Source organism: Procambarus clarkii, chromosome 92 (assembly GCF_040958095.1).
Source record: "Procambarus clarkii isolate CNS0578487 chromosome 92, FALCON_Pclarkii_2.0, whole genome shotgun sequence".
Taxonomy (NCBI): Eukaryota; Metazoa; Arthropoda; class Malacostraca; order Decapoda; family Cambaridae; genus Procambarus; species Procambarus clarkii.
In genome coordinates this window covers 7,031,998-7,050,788 of record NC_091241.1, presented here as the reverse complement: position 1 = coordinate 7,050,788, position 18,791 = coordinate 7,031,998, and the positions used below count along the sequence as shown (strand labels likewise).

General features: G+C 45.0%; 1 protein-coding gene across 3 annotated transcripts in view; it reads left to right on the top strand.

The window, feature by feature from the left end:
* Positions 1-18,791, top strand: part of sim (single-minded) — a 137,237-nt gene that overhangs the window by 113,015 nt on the left and 5,431 nt on the right. For all 3 annotated transcript variants that reach the window (XM_069319257.1, XM_069319256.1, XM_069319258.1), the window contains exons 6-7: positions 358-443; positions 17,262-17,461. In XM_069319257.1, the coding sequence (XP_069175358.1) occupies positions 358-443; positions 17,262-17,461 (286 nt within the window). The remainder of the gene's footprint in view (positions 1-357; positions 444-17,261; positions 17,462-18,791) is intronic.

Here is an 18,791-nt window from a genome sequence, read left to right as displayed (position 1 = left end):
CCCATCAACACCACACCACAGCTGGCTCCGTCAACACCACACCACAGCTGGCTCCGTCAACACCACACCACAGCTGGCTGTCAACACCACACCACAGCTGGCTGTCAACACCACAGCTGGTACCATATTTACATCAGTTATCCCATTGATGTATACAGTTTCTTTTCCATTTGAAGCTCGCAATTAAAAAAAATTAAAAGCCATAATTAATGCTAACATTGCTGACTTATACAAATTTATTATTTCTAAATTTATTCTCTACAAAAGATACTGTATTTTGTACGTTGCAAATTCATTTGTTTTCCATTTGCTAAATCTGGAAAGTGAAGTTTTCCTTCTCCCGTTTTCTGTTGACAGACGAAGAAATCGAGCGGACTTTCTTTATACGAATGAAGTGCGTGTTAGCGAAGAGGAACGCAGGCCTTACGACAGGGGGATACAAGGTTAGTTTTCCCGTGACCGCTACGCTCGGTTAATGGTAGTCGATTATGCGGATCGCAAATCATTGTATGTAACTTTTTCCGATCTTTGATTTTTTTTTTTTTTGTAATTTGTTTTTGTTCATTTCATGCGAATTTTATATTTTCTCTTATGTGATTATTTTGTTGTGCGTTTGTCAATTGTTTCGTGCGATTGTCTTCTATTTTGATTCGTTTGATTTTCTCTCTATAAATTAGGTATTTTTAATCTTTAATTATCTTTAATTAAAGATTTAATCTTTAATTATCTATAATATAAGAGAAAATCTGTCTGTTCAAAGCTGGAAGCCAGACGTTAGGGTCTGGCTGCGCTCAAGGGAGTACAGATTTAGGCTCTTTAGTCGGTCCCAATAGTATAGATGTTTTACTGAGTGGATTCTAGCAGTAAAGGATCTCTGCACGCTCTCCAGGTCAGCAATTTCTCCAGCTTTGAAAGGGGCTGTCATTGTGCAGCAGTACTCCACTCTAGAGAGCACAAGCGTTTTGAAAAGTATCATCATCGGTATAGCATCTCTAGTGTGAAAAGTTCTTGTTATCCAGCCTGTCATTTTTCTTGCAGTTGTGACGGCTACTTTATTGTGTTCTTTAAAGGTAAGGTCTTCCGACACCAGTACACCCAGATCCTTTACATTGCCTTTTCGTTCTATGTTATGATTTGCCTGAGTTTTGTATGTGGTTTCCGTTTTTATATTTTCATTTTTTCCGTACCGCATGAGCTGGAACTTATCTTCGTTAAACACCATATTATTTTATGTAGCCCATAGAAAGACCTGATCTACATCTGACTGGAGGTTTGCCGTGTCCTCTACGTTGCCAACTCTCATGAAGATCCTAGTGTCATCTGCAAAGGATGATACAGTGCTATAGGTTGTGTTCTGGTCTATGTCCGATATGAGGATGAGAAAAAGTACTGGAGCAAGCACAGTACCCTGGGGGACTGAGCTCTTCACGGTTGATGGACCGGATTTGATTTTGTTGACTATCACACCTTCCTGTCAACAATACTGGCTGTCTTATACCGAGCGAGACAGCCCCAAGCAGCGGGTCACATTGTATTACAGACGACAATGGGAGCCCAAGAGCTAGCTTCTGAAGGAGGAGGTGGTGGCAGCAGCGCGCAGCTGAGTGTGTTTACAAACATGTTTGACATAACGCTCACAGCAGCGCGTGTTTGGATGAGTCTCACTCCACATTGTTGTAATCTTTTTGACGCACTTGCGCTCAGGGAATTTTCTTATCAAAGCCCCGGGGGCTTATAACTGCTGTAAACAAGCGTGTGGTTGGTATGCGGAGGGAGGGAGAGGGAGGGAGGGGAACCAGAGAGGGAGGAAAGGAAGGAGTACACACACAGGATGAGTACAAGCAGGATGAGTACACACAGGATGAGTACGCGCAGGATGAGTACGCGCAGGATGAGTACAAGCAGGATGAGTACACACAGGATGAGTACGCGCAGGATGAGTACGCACAGGATGAGTACGCGCAGGATGAGTACAAGCAGGATGAGTACACACAGGATGAGTACGCGCAGGATGAGTACGCGCAGGATGAGTACAAGCAGGATGAGTACACACAGGATGAGTACGCGCAGGATGAGTACGCACAGGATGAGTACGCGCAGGATGAGTACAAGCAGGATGAGTACAAGCAGGATGAGTACACACAGGATGAGTACGCGCAGGATGAGTACGCACAGGATGAGTACGCGCAGGATGAGTACAAGCAGGATGAGTACACACAGGATGAGTACGCGCAGGATGAGTACACACAAGATGAGTCCACTCAGGATGAGTACACACATGAGGAGGGAAGGATGTGAAGGAGGAGGGATAAAGAATGGCGGAAGAGGCTTCGTGAAATGTGTCGACTCTGGCTCTAACGATTCCTCTTAAGCTGTTCTTCTTCCTCCTGCTTGGTAAGACGTCTTCAAGCCGTCTGCACCGAATAAGAGAAAGATCAAGATCAAGAGAGCAGTCCAATGCTGTAGAGAATTCCAGGAAGCATCTTATCGCGGTAGACGCTCTGAGCCATGACGTCACCGCCCAGTGTTACCGATACTCGACTACCCAAAAAAAAAAAAACATAAAAATCTCGTTCAACATACAATTTATTTAGGTAATACAATACAATTTTATTTAGGTAAGGTACATACATACAATAAATATTGACAAGGATTGTTTGACTTATAGGTAGAGCTAGTACATACAATGCCTAAAGCCACTATTACGCAAAGCGTTTCGGGCATAAACATCTCGCACCAACTCGCCTTATTTCCTGTAATGTAACCTCCGACCGATCAAATTGGGTTAATATAAGCGAAGAAGGTATATTGATATTAGCCATCATCTCACAAGACAGTTTGTGACGTAGAAGCGATAGTGTTTGACGGGTCAGAGAGAGAGAGAGAGAGAGAGAGAGAGAGAGAGGAGAGTCGCCGAGTTAGCAACAGTGTCACACGCACCTGGGAATAGATAAACACCGCTCATCCAAGATGGCGTCTCCTAACCCCCCCCTACTCCTCCTCAACTTCACCCCTAGACGCCATTTTGTTCAGCTTCTATGGGCTGAACTTCTATCTCGTTCATCTATTCATATCCTGGATACATTTCAATATTTGTTTCATTTCTGGGGTCTCGTGATCAGTAGCGCCTTATAGAAGCAACCAAGAGGTAGGGGGGATGTGTGGTCTTATTGAGCATTAACAAGTACTGGATAAGCAGAGTTTTACGCCCTCCTTGCCCTCAAGAAAAACAACCTGGAGGTTCTCTGTGTATGGAAGATATATAGACGCCCTGTCTTAGATTTACCAGTCTACGGGCTCACCATAGCCCGTGCTACTTGGAACTGTTTGTTCCAGGTTTCGAATCTTAAACAACTACAATTAGAATTATTGTTGACGCCAAGACGCGGTTATAGGGGTAGCATATTGTGTCTTAAGAAGGTTTTCCGCCTCATCTGCGCACGTGAATTTAAAAGTGTCTCGCCTGATGACTGTCTGGGATGAGAGGAAGGGAAGGAGGTTGAGGCCAGTTCCATTCCTAGCTTCAAGAATTGTTGCGATAAGAATCAAGATGATGGAGAACTATGGTATCTTGGTAATAGGAGACGGCAAGACAGGTTGCAGACGCACGTAGTTGAGTACACACAGGATGAGTACACACAAGATGAGTACACGCAGGATGAGTACACTTAGGATGAGTATACACAGGATGAGCACACGCAGGAAGAGTACGCGCAGGATGAGTACAAATAGATGAGTACACGCAGGATGAGTACACCCAGGATGAGTACACACAGGATAAAGGAATGACCGAGTAACAAAAATAGTGAGTCATGGTGAGGGGGGAGGGGGCGAGCCCCATGGTGAGGGGGGAGGGGGCGAGCCCCATGGTGAGGGGGGAGGGGGTGAGCCCCTAGGCTAGGGTGGAGGGGGGCTAGCGGCGTCCCGCAAGGGTCACTCCGGGTACCCAACTTACCCAGCACTTGGGTGGACTAACAGAAAACTACATTCATTCATATTAATGTTTAAGAGGACGCAGGAACCCCTTCACAGTAGGAATTGAAGACTACTTCAGGAAACTGTGAGCGGAAAGAGCTAGACAAACTGTACACGTTATATTTATGGCAAGTGGATGCTAGAGTTCAATTCCAGTAAGTGTAAAATATCGAAGATGGCCACTGGTGTTAGGAATACCATCCAGGAGGGAAACAGTTGATGTGTGCCAATCAAAGATGTAGCCTCTGAATAAGCCAACTCTCTCTCTCTCTCTCTCTCTCTCTCTCTCTCTCTCTCTCTCTCTCTCTCTCTCTCTCTCTCTCTCTCTCTCTCTCTCTCTCTCTCTCTCTCTCTCTCTCTCTCTCTCTCCCTCTCTCTCTCTCTCTCTCTCTCTCTCTCTCTCTCTCTCTCTCTCTCTCTCTCTCTCTCTCTCTCTCTCTCTCTCTCTCTCTCTCTCTCTCTCTCTCTCTCTCTCTCTCCCTCTCTCTCTCTCTCTCTCTCTCTCTCTCTCTCTCTCTCTCTCTCTCTCTCTCTCTCTCTCTCTCTCTCTCTCTCTCTCTCTCTCTCTCTCTCTCTCTCTCTCCTAAGACAAACGTTGAACAACTGGTCAGTTCCTTAACGCGAAGAGTAACCACGAAACTCATTTCATTAAACATGCATAAATAGGACTAATTGCGTCAGGAGGATCGGAAGAGACAAGAAACGGAGTAGACATGATCACGAAGTAAAAGATCCTCACTGGCATCGACACAGTAAACAAAGACAGTTCAATTGACATGGCAGCAACAAGCATGAGAAGACACGCCTGAAAACACAATCATCACTTCAGCCAGATGTACACACTACTTACTTTACGGTAAGTAACTCCCAGGTTACTTACCGTAACCTGGGAGGGAAGAAACTAGAAATATCCATATATAGATATGACAGAACCCATGGCATAAGATGTCACTAACAGTAGTAGACTGAGGATTGTTTCAAGCGCAGGTTAGACATTGATATGAGTTTGGAGGGATATAAATAGAAGCTGCCTCGTATGGGCCAATAGGAGCTGCCTCGTATGGACCAATAGAAACTGCCTCGTATGGACCAATAGAAACTGCCTCGTATAGGCCAATAGGAGCTCCCTGTTACTCTCTGAAATGTGGGTAAGTTTACCTTCCTACAAAATATGGGGCTTATCCTTAATTTTCTTATCGAAAACAAATTAAAAAATTGCAAACTTTCTCGTAAGAAATTGCTGTTATCTGTGTCTATTTTTCGCGTTGATAATTAATGGATATGTGAGAGAGAGAGAGAGAGAGAGAGAGAGAGAGAGAGAGAGAGAGAGAGAGAGAGAGAGAGAGAGAGAGAGAGAGAGAGAGAGAGAGAGAGAGAGTGAGAGAGAGAGAGAGAGAGAGAGAGAGAGAGAGAGAGAGAGAGAGAGAGAGAGAGAGAGAGAGAGAGAGAGAGAGAGAGAGAGGGAGAGAGAGAGGGAGAGAGAGAGAGAGAGAGAGAGAGAGAGAGAGAGAGAGAGAGAGAGAGAGAGAGAGAGAGAGAGAGAGAGAGAGAGAGAGAGAGAGAGAGAGGGAGAGAGAAGGAGGAAGGGCGGGCAGTCAAAGTCAGTGGCTGGTGGGAGGAATCGGAGACGCGGGGGCTCCTTGACAGGGTCGTAATCTCTCCTCCACGGCCATCAAGCACGCACCAAACCTCAGCTTCCTCTCTCTCTCTCTCTCTCTCTCTCTCTCTCTCTCTCTCTCTCTCTCTCTCTCTCTCTCTCTCTCTCTCTCTCTCTCTCTCTCTCTCTCTCTCTCCTCTCTCTCCTCTCTCTCTCTCTCTCTCTCTCTCTCTCTCTCTCTCTCTCTCTCTCTCTCTCTCTCTCTCTCCCTCTCCCTCTCTCTCTCTCTCTCTCTCTCTCTCCCTCTCCCTCTCTCTCTCTCTCTCTCTCTCTCTCTCTCTCTCTCTCTCTCTCTCTCTCTCTCTCTCTCTCTCTCTCTCTCTCTCTCTCTCTCTCTCTCTCTCTCTCTCCCTCCCTCCCTCCCTCCCTCCCTCCCTCCCTCCCTCTCTCTCTCTCTCTCTCTCTCTCTCTCTCTCTCTCTCTCTCTCTCTCTCTCTCTCTCTCTCTCTCTCTCTCAGAGCTGTGTCTGAGTTGCCTGCTTGTGTCTTGACTTCAGGTTCGCTCCTTATTTTTATGTACAGTATATATATATATATATATATATATATATATATATATATATATATATATATATATATATATATATATATATATATATATATATATATATATATGCTTCTTTAGCCAAATTCTTAAGGAAACAAAATGCATGTCGATAATTTCGTGATATGTATGGAACATTCTCTGCTTAATATGCAACATGTACATTTTTTTTAACTGACCCAAAAGTAAGTTAGCAACCAGCCTAAATATATGGCAGTTATTAACAAGGTCTTCCTAGTATTAGCAACCAGTACTTGCTAATATTAGTAAAAATTCGACAGCTATTTAATAGTTCGGTAATGGGTAACAAACATTTGTATATCGAATTAATCATCCAAATGTATGCAAGTTACATTAAAAAAGCTAATAAAAGCTTAGGTATAGTAGGAACCTTGCATGCTTTTATATATATATATATATATATATATATATATATATATATATATATATATATATATATATATATATATATATATATATATATATCTCCAGACACTAGCATACGGTATATTAGAATAGGTATACTCGGTCATTCTCTTCCCCTCATCCCACTATTCTTCCCTCTCATATTTCCCCTACTCTCTCCCATTATCCACATCTCCCTACATTTTTTCCCTCTCTCCCCCACTCTTCCTCACACTCTCCCCTGTCTCCTCTCCTATCTCAGTGAGATACTGCTATTTAATACTGAATGCTCCTTCATTAATGTGTTCTTTCATGAACTCTTGGGACTCTGCCAGCTGCTTTTCACTGATGTTGGGGAAGGGGAGAACTACTCTGCCTTACCCCCTTCTTAGCAGGACCAGTAGGACTGGACCCGACCGGCCTGTGTTCGTTCCTTACCTAAGACCGTTCACCCCTGCAAAGTTGGGTGGAGCTAATAACTCAATTCTGCAGACACCAATAGTAAATGCACACACACATACACGTTGGAACGTGTGTGGAACAAGACGGTTGGAACAAGTTAAGTGAGAAGGTGGTGGAGGCTAAAACCGTTAGTAGTTTCAAAGCGTTATACGACAAAGAGTACTGGGAAGACGGGGCACCACGAGCGTAGCTCTCATCCTGTAACTACACTTACGTAATTACACACACACACACACACACACTCACACACATACACACACACACACACACACACACACACACACACACACACACACACACACACACACACACACACACACACACATGGAAGTGATGTGGTAGAAGCTGATTCCATACACAGTTTCAAATGTAGATATGATAGAGCCCAATAGGCTCAGGAACCTGTACACCTGTTGATTGACGGTTGAGAGGCGGGACCAAAGAGCCAGAACTCAACCCCCGCAAGCACAATTAGGTGAGTACACACACACACACACACACACACACACACACACACACATTCCGTCGTTGCCAGGAATCTACAGCAGTTGTCTGGACAAGAGTCTTGGGGAATGACTTGCATGGATCGGTCCGTTGACTCTGCTGGTCAAAGATTAAGGCTTCTCTTTGCCCTCCCTGTATTCATCTGTGTCTGTAGCACATCTGCGCCTGAGGACGGCAGCAGTGCGCGTGGTTGCCGCCAGAGCTTAGTGTCAGCCGAGGCACGCCTTTGGAAACAACTTTTGGCGCCTTTTTGGTGTGTGACTGTTTTGTGAGCGTTCAAGCGATGACGTCACCGATTTGAATTAATGGCGCGTGATTTTAAAATTGTCTTTATTCATATTTATTATTTCATTATACGAATGCCTGCGGGCCAAAGATCTTTAATAATAATAATAATAATATTTGCATTACTTTTGCCCCTTTTGCCCTTGAATACTTTGTTCTTACGCATGGAGGAAAGGATTTTGAGCTGAAGGGTGAATACTTGTTGGACGGGTTTCTCGTTTCTTCCCGGGTCGGCGTTCGATGCTTCACATTGTCTTCGTATCCTATATATATATATATATATATATATATATATATATATATATATATATATATATATATATATATATATATATATATATATATATATATATATATATATATAAAGACGGTTATCCATAGCATTCCAAATTGTTGACAATAGTTTTCGTTATTAAAAAAACTAAATTAGAGTCAAGAAAGCATAGTTATATCAAATAAGTTATGGCTGATACTGGAAGGAGGAACTCATACTTTTAACTGCTCATCAGAACTTTTTACAGCTCATCAGATAACAAAACTTAGTAAGTCGTTTGTTTCAACTTACGACTTATGTCTATATATTCATTTTTTGTCGTTAACGTTTTTTTTATATGTTTTGTTTTTTAAATATTTATATTTTTAAAGTTAATTTTTTTTGTATTTTTAAATATTATGGTATAATAATTTATTTTAGAAATAATTAATTTAAATTTTATAACAAAAAATGAAAAAATTTAGTAAGTCATCAACGGGGACTTTAGTGACTATAGAAGTTGTATCAAGACTTATAAATAGACAATTACAAAGGTCTTTCTTATTACTTAATTTATTAACTAAATCAGCTATTTTCCCTCTCTGTCATCTCTCCTTATCCACCATTTCTTCCCCTCTCCCCTATCTCCCTTCCTCTTCTTCTTCCTATTCCATCTTTATCTCTCAACATCATCCCCCTCTCTCACTTTCACCCCCCTTCCATCTACTCTCACCTCTCTACTCTCTCTCTCTCTCTCTCTCTCTCTCTCTCTCTCTCTCTCTCTCTCTCTCTCTCTCTCTCTCTCTCTCCCCCACTCTGCACCTTTCACTCCTCATCTCTCACTATACACCCTTCTCCCTTTCACACCCGCTCTATCATTCCCCTCCTCATCCAATTCCCCCTCTCTCTCTCTCTCTCTCTCTCTCTCTCTCTCTCTCTCTCTCTCTCTCTCTCTCTCTCTCTCTCTCTCTCTCTCTCTCTCTCTCTCTCTCTCTCTCTCTCTCCCCCTTCTCTCACCTCTCCCCATCTCCTTCCCTGTAGATCTTTCTCCCCCTCTTCAGACATTCCCCTCTCCTCCTTCCTTCTCTTCAAATATCGCCTCTCTCTCATTTCTTTCTCATTCCCTCCTCTCTCTCTCTCTTCTCTCTGAAAAACTGTATGACTTTCTTTTATTAACACATTTAAGTACACTTGCATCAGTGCAGCTGGCCTAGACTATAAGAAGGGGGAGCACAGTGTGTCTCTACAGCTGGCTACGTGGTGGTAAATAATCCCCATCACAGAGGACGGTTAGACCATCACAGGATGGTTAGACCATCACAGTGGAGGGTTAGACCATCACAGAGGAGGGTTAGACCATCACAGTGGAGGGTTAGACCATCACAGAGGAGGGTTAGACCATCACAGTGGAGGGTTAGACCATCAGAGTGGAGGGTTAGACCATCACAGGAGGGTTACACCATCACAGTGGAGGGTTAGACCATCACAGTGGAGGGTTAGACCATCACAGTGGAGGGTTAGACCATCACAGTGGAGGGTTAGACCATCACAGTGGAGGGTTAGACCATCACAGGATGGTTAGACCATCACAGAGGAGGGTTAGACCATCACAGTGGAGGGTTAGACCATCACAGTGGAGGGTTAGACCATCACAGTGGAGGGTTAGACCATCACAGGATGGTTAGACCATCACAGTGGAGGGTTAGACCATCACAGTGGAGGGTTAGACCATCACAGAGGAGGGTTAGACCATCACAGAGGAGGGTTAGACCATCACAGTGGAGGGTTAGACCATCACAGTGGAGGGTTAGACCATCACAGAGGAGGGTTAGACCATCACAGAGGAGGGTTAGACCATCACAGGGGAGGGTTAGACCATCACAGAGGAGGGTTAGACCATCACAGGAGGGTTAGACCATCACAGTGGAGGGTTAGACCATCACAGAGGATGGTTAGACCATCACAGAGGAGGGTTAGACCATCACAGAGGAGGGTTAGACCATCACAGGAGGGTTAGACCATCACAGTGGAGGGTTAGACCATCACAGAGGATGGTTAGACCATCACAGGAGGGTTAGACCATCACAGGAGGGTTAGACCATCACAGGAGGGTTAGACCATCACAGTGGAGGGTTAGACCATCACAGTGGAGGGTTAGACCATCACAGTGGAGGGTTAGACCATCACAGAGGAGGGTTAGACCATCACAGTGGAGGGTTAGACCATCACAGTGGAGGGTTAGACCATCACAGGAGGGTTAGACCATCACAGGATGGTTAGACCATCACAGTGGAGGGTTAGACCACAGGATGGTTAGACCATCACAGTGGAGGGTTAGACCATCACAGGAGGGTTAGACCATCACAGGGTGGTTAGACCATCACAGTGGAGGGTTAGACCATCACAGTGGAGGGTTAGACCATCACAGTGGAGGGTTAGACCATCACAGTGGAGGGTTAGACCATCACAGGATGGTTAGACCATCACAGAGGATGGTTAGACCATCACAGTGGAGGGTTAGACCATCACAGTGGAGGGTTAGACCATCACAGGAGGGTTAGACCATCAGAGGATGGTTAGACCATCACAGTGGAGGGTTAGACCATCACATTATGGTTAGACCATCACAGTGGAGGGTTAAACCATCACAGGAGGGTTAGACCATCACAGGATGGTTAGACCATCACAGTGGAGGGTTAGACCATCACAGTGGAGGGTTAGACCATCACAGTGGAGGGTTAGACCATCACAGTGGAGGGTTAGACCATCACAGTGAAGGGTTAGACCATCACAGTGGAGGGTTAGACCATCACAGGATGGTTAGACCATCACAGTGGAGGGTTAAACCATCACAGGAGGGTTAGACCATCACAGGATGGTTAGACCATCACAGTGGAGGGTTAGACCATCACAGTGGAGGGTTAGACCATCACAGTGGAGGGTTAGATCATCACAGTGGAGGGTTAGACCATCACAGTGGAGGGTTAGACCATCACAGTGGAGGGTTAGAGCATCACAGAGGATGGTTAGACCATCACAGTGGAGTGTTAGACCATCACAGAGGAGGGTTAGACCATCACAGAGGACGGTTAGACCATCACAGAGGACGGTTAGACCATCACAGGATGGTTAGACCATCACAGAGGATGGTTAGACCATCACAGGACGGTTAGACAATCACAGGAGGGTTAGACCATCACAGAGGAGGGTTAGACCATCACAGTGGAGGGTTAGACCATCACAGAGGAGGGTTAGACCATCACATAGGACGGTTAGACCATCACAGGGGAGGGTTAGACCATCACAGGAGGGTTAGACCATCACAGCGGAGGGTTAGACCATCACAGAGGAGGGTTAGACCATCACAGTGGAGGGTTAGACCATCACAGTGGAGGGTTAGACCATCACAGAGGAGGGTTAGACCATCACAGTTGAGGGTTAGACCATCACAGTGGAGGGTTAGACCATCACAGAGGATGGTTAGACCATCACAGTGGAGGGTTAGACCATCACAGAGGAGGGTTAGACCATCACAGAGGACGGTTAGACCATCACAGGATGGTTAGACCATCACAGAGGATGGTTAGACCATCACAGGACGTTTAGACCATCACAGGAGGGTTAGATCATCACAGAGGAGGGTTAGACCATCACAGTGGAGGGTTAGACCATCACAGAGGAGGGCTAGACCATCACAGAGGACGGTTAGACCATCACAGGGGAGGGTTAGACCATCACAGAGGAGGGTTAGACCATCACAGAGGACGGTTAGACCATCACAGAGGACGGTTAGACCATCACAGGAGGGTTAAACCATCACAGAGGAGGGTTAGACCATCACAGAGGAGGGTTAGACCATCACAGAGGATGGTTAGACCATCACAGGATGGTTAGACCATCACAGAGGACGGTTAGACCATCACAGAGGATGGTTAGACCATCACAGAGGATGGTTAGACCATTACAGAGGATGGTTAGACCATCACAGAGGATGGTTAGACCATCCCAGAGAATGGTTAGACCATCACAGAGGATGGTTAGACCATCACAGAGGACGGTTAGACCATCACAGAAGACGGTTAGACCATCACAGAGGACGGTTAGACCATCACAGAGGGCGGTTAGACCATCACAGAGAACGGGTAGACCATCACAGAGGATGGTTAGACCATCACAGGATTGTTAGACCATCACAGAGGATGGTTAGACCATCACAGAGGGTGGTTAGACCATCACAGAGGACGGTTAGACCATTACAGAGGATGGTTAGACCATCACAGAGGATGGTTAGACCATCACAGGATTGTTAGACCATCACAGAGAACGGTTAGACCATCACAGAGGGTGGTTAGACCATCACAGGACGGTTAGACCATCACAGAGGATGGTTAGACCATCACAGGATTGTTAGACCATCACAGAGGATGGTTAGACCATCACAGAGGGTGGTTAGACCATCACAGAGGAGGGTTAGACCATCACAGAGGAGGGTTAGACCATCACAGAGGATGGTTAGACCATCACAGGATTGTTAGACCATCACAGAGAACGGTTAGACCATCACAGAGGGTGGTTAGACCATCACAGAGGACGGTTAGACCATCACAGAGGGTGGTTAGACCATCACAGAGGACGGTTAGACCATCACAGAGGATGGTTAGACCATCACAGGATTGTTAGACCATCACAGAGGATGGTTAGACCATCACAGAGGGTGGTTAGACCATCACAGAGGAGGGTTAGACCATCACAGGATTGTTAGACCATCACAGAGGACGGTTAGACCATCACAGAGGATGGTTAGACCATCACAGAGGATGGTTAGACCATCACAGGATTGTTAGACCATCACAGAGAACGGTTAGACCATCACAGAGGGTGGTTAGACCATCACAGGACGGTTAGACCATCACAGAGGATGGTTAGACCATACAGGAGCCTGTTTTCACCCCTGACGAATATTTGGTGAGGCCTTAACCGGATGTGTTTAGTCTCCAACCCGTGACAGACCTTCTTAAAGATGTAGATTTATATCTATGCTATAAGGAAGAAAGTGTCTGTATTAAGTTAGAGGCCAGGCTATATCCGTAGGGAGGTTCGTCTGTTAGCTAGCCTCCAACGGCGTCTAGCCGTTAGTTGGTTAGATGCCGTTGGGGAGCTAGAACTTCTAGCTAGAGCTAGAACCTCACCGAACTTTGCAGGGGGAATAGTGTGAGGCGCGGGACGGACATGGGCAGGTCAGGGGTCAGCCTAAGTTAAAACCTTTTATGAAATATCACCTGTAAACACCCCCTCCCCTCCCTCTTCCCCCCCCCCCCCCCATGCGATTTTAATGAAACGTGAACGGATATTGTGGGTGTGATTTCCATAGAGTTCGCCGCACATTTTTATGATTTACCTGAAAACAATGAACTGAATTCATGCAGATTACAGTGATGAAAATAGTGAGTAGGGAATTAAGGTTAGAATGATGGAGGGACAGAGGAGAGAGATGGAAGAAGGTGATGGTGACGGGGAATGGGGGGGAGGAAGAGGGAGATGGGTGAGAGAGGAAGAGTGGGGTAGAGGGGTGGGAAGAAAAATGAGAAGGTGAGGAGGGAAAGAGAGGAGGGGGATGGAAGGAAGAAAAGAGGAAGAGATGGATGGCAGAGGTCTTTTATTACGGGTTCACCATAGCCGGTGCTACCTGGACATTTCGTTCTGAGTAGCTAGAGAACAACAATAACAAAGATGGCAGAGGCACAGACCCGGGCACCGCCGGTTTCTCTTCTACATCTGTGCTATACCAAAGTCTGTCTGTCTGTATGCCTGTCTCTCCAAAGCTGGAGGACAGACGCCTGGGGCTAGTCTCGCCCAAATTACCAGGGGGAATGGTCTGGGGTATGGGACGGACGTAGGCTGGTCAAGGTAGGCCTAAGTTAAATACTTTAAGAAATACAGCCTGTAAACCCATCCCCCCCCCCCTTTACCCACCTTATATATATGCGATTTGCATGAAATCTGAAATAAAACAGGGGATATGATTTCCGTAGACTTTACAGCACACGTTTATGAGTTACCGGGAACCTTATTCAATCTTGTGTTGATGATATCCTCAAAATGCATCCGGAGTCTGCCAGTGCAGACCGCTTATCACATGCCTCTGTATGACTAACCATCCTGTGTGATGGGGATTTTTTAGCATCACCTAGTTAGCTTTTTTGACACACTGTACTCCACTTCATATAGTCTAGGGTAGCTGCACTAATGCAGATGTACCTCATAACTTAATAAAAAAAAATACCGGGAAAAGGATGAACTGATTTCGCTTAGGGTGATGAAAATTAGCGAGTAGTGAAGATGGTTATGAAAAAATAAAAAATAGTATATAGGGCGAAGATAGAGTGTAGGGAAGAGATGACGTGAGAGGACAAGGGGGGAGGAGGCAAGATGAGGGAACAAGGTGATAAAGAGAGAGAGAGAGAGAAAGAGAGAGAGAGAGAGAGACAGAGAGAGAGAGAGAGAGAGAGAGAGAGAGAGAGAGAGAGAGAGAGAGAGAGACAGAGAGACAGAGAGACAGAGATAAATAGAGATAGACAAAACTTTGCATCTTCCTCGGGGTTTGTTCTGAATACATATATATTTTCCCAATACTTCCTGAATGCCAGTTCTTGGTCTCTGTATCTTAATAAAACGTATTCCCTGAGGCAACCTTTGAGGGAGTCCTCGGGCCGAGGTGCCTATCCCCAGTACAGCATTCACAGAGGTGGGGATTCGAACGGAGGACCTCAGCGAAACACTGTTCGAGAAATGTTCGAACGAGTTGTGTGTGAACCATTTTAATTCATAAACAAGGGGGGGGGGTTGGCGGGTTGATTATTAACGAGCATTTAGTAATTTTTTTTCAGGTCGTGTGTGTTGTAATTAAGTTGTTTATAGTTGGGTCTTCCCGTTTTCCTGCAATTTTCCCATGTCCTTCAAACATCGAAATGTGTATGTGTGTGTGTGTGTGTGTGTGTGTGTGTGTGTGTGTGTGTGTGTGTGTGTGTGTGTGTGTGTGTGTGTGTGTGTGTGTGTGTGTGTGTGAGAAACTATTTCCTTGAGTATTTACGGTGATGTGAATGTGTGTGTGTGTATTCTTATGTATGTATGGTGTGGTGTACACATATATATATATACGTGTGTGTGTGTGTGTATGCGTGTGTACACTTGTGTATGTGTAACAAGAGGTCGCTGGCCACCACAGCGGACTGTCATTGTTGCAGCAACGACAGAGATTCTTTGTTGTACTCACGTTCATTTGTTGATTGTTCCTCCTGTATGTTTCTTGTGTGTGTGTGTGTGTGTCTCTCTCTCTCTCTCTCTCTCTCTCTCTCTCTCTCTCTCTCTCTCTCTCTCTCTCTCTCTCTCTCTCTCTCTCTCTCTCTCTCTCTCTCTCTCTCTCTCTCTCTCTCTCTCTCCTCTCTCTCTCTCTCTCTCTCTCTCTCTCTCTCTCTCTCTCTCTCTCTCTCTCTCTCTCTCTCTCTCTCTCTCTCTCTCTCTCTCTCTCTCTCTCTCCTCTCTCTCTCTCTCTCGTGTCCGGCTCCTTGTATCCCCTGGGGTGGTGGAGACGTCTAGCACATCCGGCTCCCTCTATCCCCCTGGGGTAGTTGCAAGACCACCAGTCTTGCAAGACAGACAACAAATGCCTCGTAACACCAGCCATCAATAACCTGCTCAATGCATAGAATTAAAGTTTCAGAAATTCTTTTGCATGGCTTCCCCCTTCTCACAGAAATATAACTCATCATGATGACGCAGATATGACTACCAAATTAGCATGTAACAAGGTTGAGTGTGAGCTAGACCTGGGTATCTCTCTAGCTCTGTTGTTAAGACTTATTCTGAGCCTAACATTCAGGTCTGGAACTCACACTCACGAAGACCTGAATGCACTAGTGTAACGTGTTATGATTTGTTCAGGTTTCATGTTTGTGTTTATGGGCAGGACAAAACGTCGATCAGACTGTGCGACACAGTGATTGCCAGGATCAGGTTGGATTACCGTTACCTGTGGCAGGTGGCTACAGGTAACGTTCCTCGTCCGGGAACGAGGATCTCATTAGTCTCCGGTATGCATAGAGAAGCCAAAGATACCAAATTCTCGTACCAGGCGAGTTATCTCAAGACTTAACAACTCTCCTCTTTAGCAAGTACTTAATATACTATAAGAAGTCCATGGAGCAGGACTGTGGAATCGATCCAGGGTCCTTGGAGGAGACGCGTGCCCACGGACTACGATATGTTCAAGGATACAGAGTCTGGAGTCCGTCTTAATCCACTTGGAATTTGGAGACACCGAGCTGGTATGGGCTCACCACAGCCCGTGCTACTTGGAACCTTTTGTTCCAGGTAGCAAATCTAAAACGACATCATGATACCCAATCAAGTTTTCTATTGTAGCCCTCGTACAGTCTTAACTCTGGCTAAGATGCGCGTCGGGCGTGACCCCTCAGGGCGCTGGTTCGAACCCATCCACCCCCCCCCAATCGCCCTGCTCTCCAGAGATATCATCGTTGATACCTCACCACGTTACTGTGAACTCACTGCGTACCCTCACCTACTCGTTACTTCAACGGGTACAGTGACGACATTTCAGACCGAAATATCGTCGTTTCCAGGTTCTAAATGATTAGGTGATTAAGAGTTTGTTTAATTCCGGCCTGGTTACTGTGGCTTGTTCTCTTCTGTGTACAAGGTAAACCTCTCTGTTCTTCCCCAAACAGGTCATCAACTTCTCTTTCATGCCTCTGCTCGTGGTCCACTTTTCCGACCTTCTGCAGAACGAGGTGACGACTAATTCTCTTCCTTCCTCACAGTTGATGATCTGTTTTCACAGCTTGTTACGTTAGATGTGCTGCTTGTCTTGCTTCCTACCGTAGTTCATCTACTTTTCTTGTTCCCCCACTGTGGATAATCTACTTCTCTTGCTTCGCGCAGTAGATGATCTACTTCTACAGCTTCCCACAGTAGATGATCCAGCTATCTTGCTTCCCACAGGAGATGATCTACTCCTCTTGCTTCCCACAGTAGATGATCCAGCTATCTTCCTTCCCACAGTAGATAATCTACTTCTACATCTTCCCACCACAATAGACAAGCTACTTCTACAGCTTCCCACAGCAGATGAGCCACTTGTTTGTGTTCCGCCCCGTACAGGTGATCCACTGTTCCGGCTACCTGAAGATCAAACACTACACATTAGACATGGCTCCCTACGACAGCTGCTACCAGAACGTGGGGCTGGTCGCCGTGGGCCACTCCCTCCCGCCCTCCGCCATCACCGAGATCAAGATGCACTCCAATATGTTCATGTTCAGAGCCTCTCTTGACCTCAAACTCATCTTCCTAGACGCCCGGTGAGTACTGCTGCTTGTCTCTTGGACGGCCGGATTCCTGATCGCCTCCTGCATGGCGCCTTTTGGTCTTATGACCGGGAGTGCGGGGTCTTGTCGATTGGTTTGAAATGGAAATAGCACATTGGATATAAATGGATATTTGGTTTGGAATGACGGTGTTTTTAATGCCCGTCTCGTGGGGGAGGGGGGGGTGGGGGAGGGGCGTTATGGTCATGTATACAAGGCAGTTTGATTAAGCTCGTTATCTAATTGCCAATAACCATGTATATCGTTAGGTCAGCATGTATTAGCTTAGGTTAAGGTGTGTCAGGTTAGGTTAGGTTAGTTTGAGTTAGGTTAGGTTAGGTTGGATTAGAGGAGGATTTAAAATGAACTATTTTGTGTACGATGTGACTTGTAACCCTCTCATACAGCGGTTGCGATGTATTTATTGATTTGTATATATTCATATATACACAAGAAGGTACAATGGGTCGTGAGAGTACATATGGTGGTGGTTAAGTGGTACAGTCTAACAAAGCCACTAACAACCACACCGGTACGGCCAGGTCTTAAACCTAAACAAAAAATTTCCGTGAAAACTAAACGGAGGAATAGGTCTATATTGAATAACAATAAATGTAATACACAGAGAGAAATCACACTAACGTGATGCATCAATGAGATAAATCCGTAGGAGCCGTGGTGAGGATTCGAACCTATGTGCTGGGTGTTCCCACACACACACGCCCCAGACAACTAGACCACGACATGGTTAAAAAGATTGCAACCCGGAGTTCTACTGAACCTGGAGTTCTAATGAACCTGGAGTTCTACTGAACCTGGAGTTCTACTGAACCTGGAGTTCTACTGAACCTGGAGTTCTAATGAACCTGGAGTTCTAATGAACCCGGGTTGCCTGAATTAAGATTTCAATTAATTCAGGGTTCTACTGAACCTTGAATTAAGATTTCACAAAATAAATGAATTAACATCCAAACAATCAATTAAGGTACAAATAATTAATCAAATGAATTCAATAAGTTCTTAAATAAAGATTTTAATACTATATGGTATTATTATGTTAATACCAGTTGGTCTTTAGTACCATAAAGATTTAATATATCATATGGTGATAATACAAGCTGGATAAAGATATATAAGTAAGAATTAATTATTAATTTGCGATTAATAAAATAAGTGATTTATGATTCAGGTAATGAGTCAAATTAAGTATTCATTAGTGTATCAAATTTTATGAAATAGAAGTCTTAGAGTAACAATTAATTGCATAAATTTGAAGCATTATAAACTAGTAATATAAAAAATGCGTCTACTAAGATTAATGGTA